This window comes from Solanum verrucosum, unplaced genomic scaffold, assembly GCF_900185275.1.
Source record: "Solanum verrucosum unplaced genomic scaffold, falcon-dt-bn FXZP01000170.1, whole genome shotgun sequence".
Lineage (NCBI taxonomy): Eukaryota > Viridiplantae > Streptophyta > Magnoliopsida > Solanales > Solanaceae > Solanum > Solanum verrucosum.
Window position 1 is genome coordinate 542559 of NW_026020395.1, and position 5328 is coordinate 547886.

The 5328-nt window shown below is 37.2% G+C and overlaps 1 protein-coding gene across 1 annotated transcript; it reads right to left on the minus strand.

Annotated features, from left to right (window-relative positions):
- Positions 1-667: 667 nt before the first annotated feature.
- On the minus strand, positions 668-5059 carry LOC125839247 (probable receptor-like protein kinase At2g42960). Its single transcript, XM_049518219.1, has 8 exons — positions 4549-5059; positions 3439-4151; positions 3245-3349; positions 2975-3097; positions 2434-2604; positions 2194-2323; positions 1904-2113; positions 668-1188 (listed from the first exon to the last, which is right to left on the minus strand). Exons 2-8 carry the CDS (start codon positions 4089-4091, stop codon positions 1054-1056), a joined length of 1527 nt encoding a protein of 508 aa, XP_049374176.1. The 5' UTR covers positions 4092-4151; positions 4549-5059; the 3' UTR covers positions 668-1053.
- Positions 5060-5328: the final 269 nt, after the last annotated feature.

Below are 5328 nucleotides of genomic sequence, written 5' to 3' on the forward strand. Positions count from 1 at the left end.
AATGAGAAAAATTAACCATATGTAATCATTTTAGATTACCTTGAATTGTAACCATAAAAGGGGAATAGCTTTCACTAATCATGGACAAAAGTAATCTTGCATCACATATTTCCAACTTATTTTAATAACGTTTGTTGTTTTGGCTAACTTACACGCATCTTGACTAATTTCATCTGATACATACTATGAGTGACTAAAGCTTAGGCACATGGAAAGAATTCGTCTAATAGTTTTTGCCTTGCCTAGGGAACCTGATACTTAAAATCCCAAAGAAAGACCGACAGGTTTCTAGGATTACAAGCTTGAATAAAAGTGGACATAATACCTTAAGCGAACCCATAAAAAGTTTAACAAAACCTAACACAAGCTCACATGGTATGCACACTTTTGAGCTTGATGATGACATGGCTCCCATGGGACAAATTCATGAGGCATGTTGGACCAAAGTAGACAATACATGTCATAACCTTGGATCGTGGAGATCCCCCCTCCACACACACTTTATGGACCATTAGGCCACACCCTTGAATGCTAATCACACACACTTGTTTAACAAAAATATTTGACAAGAACACATTTTAGGGGAAATTGATGTGAAAGTTTTCCACTCAACTGTAAAAGAGGCATGCTATAAAAGTAAAGTACATACTCAAGTGAAAACCCACAATAGAGACAAGAATGATGATCAAATTGTATTTAGAAAGGACAATAATAACACATAATCCTCAAGACATATCTGTACATCAACAATCTCTCCTACTCTCTTTCCTAGTATGACATAGCAATAGTCCTCATTTCCATGCACTAGCTGCCAACAGAAGCACTGAAAGAAGAGCCAATGCTTCAATTACCATTCTGTCATTCAGAGGAATCTTTTCAGAAAACCAACTTGGAAATATCCTTCATTGGGTTACTGAAAGCTTTTAAATCTCAATGTGGGGGGGTTGGTGTGTGTTTGAGGGGGGTAAGAGGGTAGGGGTTGGGGTGGGGGTGGGGGGAATATGATGCAATTATACATTCCACTTGGAGTCATGTGCATGTGTGTCAGAGTCCCTATCCAAGAATTGTATCAAATGTGCTGCTATCTGCTCTCCCCACCTTGCTTTCCACATCAGCTGAGCTGCTGCAACTTTCCTTTACTGATTCTATTTCCATGCTGGCTGTTCTACTTCTCCTGTTTCGTCGATCCTGTATAAACATCAAACAATGGTTTCATACGCGTCAAGGTATTGTAAATGACAGAGTGATCTTGCTTCCACGATCCAATGAGATTCAGCTCTTTGTAAAAAAATGTATTTCTTGAATCGTGATCAAGAACCGTATTCTATGACTACCCCATGGTAGAACCAAAAAAACATAGAATGCAATGTCCAACCACGTAAAATGAGCTTAAAGGGGTGACACAGGCCGTGGGAATTCATATAGCGGACATCAACTTTGGTTGGAGTTGAGGTAAAGTTGTTTCTGGATATTAACAACTAGACTGCACTAAACAAAATGTTCCTATGCCTAGTGATTCGAACGAAAAAAATAAAATTTGGACATAGTGCAGAGTGAGAGAGGTATTATGCAACCTTATTGAGGCAATCTCAGCAGTTCACATGGACCAAATACAAGAGCAGTACTATTCACCATAAAAAACAGAACTTTCACATTACCCAATATTCTTTTTCAATTAATTAAGAGATTGTACACTGCTCCTTTATGGATGGGCAGAGCTAGAAAAGCTTAACAGTGTTTCATATGAACAAATGTTTGGAATACTATATGTAACTTCAAAACATTCAGAGGGGTTTGGTTCATGTTGTTTGAAAGGAAGTTAAAGTTGTAGCCAAAATAAAGAAAGAGGAAAAGAAGAAATCATGTTGAGAAGGGAGATATGGAAGTCAGGAATGGACTGTACCTCGCGATACGGAACTTCTTCAGTTTCAAGCATTCTAACTACTTGGCTCATTCGGGGTCGTTTTTCTGAATCAGGATCAACACATCTAAGTGCAACCAGAAGCGCCCGTTTCAAAGCACGAGTACTAGGCCTAACTTCAATGTCAGAATCCACAACTTCCTCGGCCCTCCGATTTCCAACCATCATTTTGAGCCATTCAACAAGATTAACCTGTCAAAAATAAATATAGGGTAGTGCAGTTAGTAAGGAAATTTAACATTTATAAGCATCACATCACTAACTCTAGGTACCTCATTAGCAGGACGGCTGTAGTCCACAGGATCTCTACCAGTCACTGCTTCTAGCACTAGAACGCCAAAACTGTAAATATCGCTCTTCTCATTTAACAATCCAGTATTAGCATATTCTGGAGCCACGTATCTGGAATTCAAATGAGAAAGAAATCTGAGTATTTCATAATAGAAACACCTCATCAAGTGCAAAGGTGGACAGTGTAGGAATGAAACATCTTTAGACAGAGAAGTTTGTACCCAAATGTGCCCATGACTCTGGTGGTGATGTGGCTCTCTCCTGAGTCTAAGAGTTTTGCCAATCCAAAATCAGAGACCTTGGCATTGAACACGTCATCAATCAAGATATTACTAGACTTAATGTCTCGGTGGATTACTTTAGGTTCTATGGCTTCATGCAAGTAAGCAAGCCTGCAAATGGAACAAGTTTCATATTAGTGTATAATAAATCTAGTTGTCATTTATCTCTTTTCATACTAGAAACAATAGAAAGCGCATTAAGAAAGTAGTCAGATATGCAAAGGGTTTATAGCATCATAGGAGTAAAAAACTGCCTAAAAGATTCTTATTTTTTTTGATAACCGAGAAATCTGACTGTGACCCGCCCCGCCCCTTGGACCAATCACAGCCTTCTAAACTCTAAAAGATTTTCAAGGCAATGACTTAGCTTAAAATGAGTTAAAAGAGAATGTGCAGCAGAAATAGGTCATCCAGGAAAATGGAATGTCAAGTGAAATAACAGAACTAAAGTTGTCAATTGGTTTTTATCAGGGAAACTTACGCTTTTGCAGTACCAAGGAGAACCTTCACACGGGCTTCCCATGTAAGTGTACCGTGATGTCTCATAGCTCCATGCAGCCACTGCTCCAAGTTTCCATTATTGACATACTCATAAACCAGCATCCTTTATAGCCAAAACAAAGCAAATTGTTAACGAAAGTATAACTAAATTGAAATCATGGTGGTTGACATTGCGAAATAAAGAGTCATCACACACAAAACTTAACATACTTAAAGAACTGCCGTGATTTAAAATGAAAAAAGAGAATACCTGTGAACACCTTCAATGCAATAACCAAGAAGACGCACTAGATTCTTGTGTCTAACATGACCAATTGCCTCTACTTCAACCCGAAACTCTTTCTCAGCTTGGCCACTGTGTAGCAATTCATCATTAGATCATAAATAATACACTCGTGGAGATGTATGTACAGACCTGTATAAGCACTTCAAAATCATACTCACAGATTATTTAGGAGCTTCTTTACGGCGACTTCTGTACCATTGATCAACCTTCCTTTATAAACCACACCATATCCACCTTCACCAAGCACATTCTCGGCAGAGAAACGATTTGTTGCAAGTTCAAGATCTCTAAGCGTGAACCAATGGCCCCACCCGAGCTGTGAGACTTCTGGCAAGCCAATCAAAGGAGAAGGCATTGCAATTCCATAAGATTGTTGTTTCCTCACTGTCCCTGAACTTCCCTCTTCCCCTGACTGTGAACTAAAGCCCCTTTCATGATGATATATTGAACTACATTGGCTGATGTTATCAGCATCACTTGATTTACTCCTACCCAAATGGACTAACATCTTCTCCGACGTTGTTTCATTTGATTTATCATGAATAGTCAGAAACAAGCTTTCAGGATGATCATGGACATTCGCAGCACCTACTCTATCAACCTTAATATCCTTGGAAACATTGGGTATTTGGCAATGCGAATACCCGTCCAACGTTCTTCTAGATTTTCTCCTACATGTTACCCATATCGATAACATACATAGTATCCCGACGATAAATACACCAACACATAAGCCCATTACAACCCATAGTTTGAGACCCAAAAATGATGTCTTCCTAGACAATTCACTTTTCAAGTCCCCAGAAGACATTTCCAGCACAGCAGATTAGAAGAAAGCAAAATTCCAGACTCAGATTTACTCCATTGCCTCCTGTATTCCACAAACAATTTAAGACTAGCTTTTCTACAATTGTGGCTTGTAATAGTACATCTTTTAATGAAACAAAGTAGATGGTCCTGTCTAAATTAGGAGTATTAAATTTTCAAGTACAATAAGTTAAAGTTTAGACATTGACAAATCAACTAAATTGTGGGCAGCTGACATCACAATACAACTATTCCAGTAAATCACATAGCGGTTAGATTCAGAACAGTAAGCACAAAAACTAAAACACTTCCCCTTCCTGGTACAGCAAATCAAGAATCCATAAGAACAAAAAAAATCACTAATTCCAACAACAAAAAACCAGTTAAAATCTGTTCATAATAGGCACAAAATAAAGAAAAGAATGACTTCATACAGAAGTTAAAAAAAAAAAAGTTGTTACCTTTACACCAGTGATCTACAGAAACCAAACTTAACCCCCTTGATCTTCTTCCTTAAGAACCCAAAGAAGCAAAGAAAGTTTCTTTTTTTGCTCAAACAGAGACTCAAAACACATAGATAAGCCAATGCAGAAGTGAAAACCAAAAGAACCCCACAAAAGCCAAGAAAGCTAACAGTTCAGAAGAAGAAGGGTGTCAGCTAAAATGGGTCAAAAAGAAATAGTGAAAAAAACACAAGTTAAAGCAACTGTTCTAAGAAAACCAGACAAAATCCAATCTTTGTGAAGAGAAATAAAAAAAAGCTTTATTTTAATTGTGGGTAAAAAAATGGTTGGTGGGTAATGTGAATGTGGAGGCAATATGGACCTTAAAAAGCTGTAAAGGTGGAAGCTTTGTTTGCAATGGAGGAAATCTATGCTAAAGAGAAAGAGAGAGAGATAAAGAGGTGAGGTTCTTGATTGGGGGTGCGTGGTGTTAAGAGAGAAGGAAAAAAAAGACCAGTAAAGAAAAAGCAAAAAATGAGTAGAATAGAAGAGAAATGCATTTATGGGTTGGATAGGCATCAATTTCTAGAAGAAAAAAAAACCATATTGTATAATTTTTTATGCATATATAATAATTTTTTCAAGTCATCTACAAAAGTTTGATGTAGCTAGTAAAGAAACAATTTATTCATACATTAGTTTCTGCATAAGTTAGATAATATTTAATAGTTAATCATAAAGTAAATTAATTATATATAAAATTAATATAACATCTAATTTGTAATTCGAAAACACTCA

Coding starts and splice junctions, on each gene's coding strand:
- LOC125839247 (XM_049518219.1), bottom strand. CDS start 4,091: ATGTCTTCTGGGGACTTGAAAAGTGAATTGTCTAGGAAGACATCATTT. Junction 2,605..2,974: donor CTCCTTGGTACTGCAAAAGC/GTAAGTTTCCCT, acceptor TTCCATTTGCAG/GCTTGCTTACTTGCATGAAG. Junction 2,114..2,193: donor ACAGCCGTCCTGCTAATGAG/GTACCTAGAGTT, acceptor TATTTTTGACAG/GTTAATCTTGTTGAATGGCT.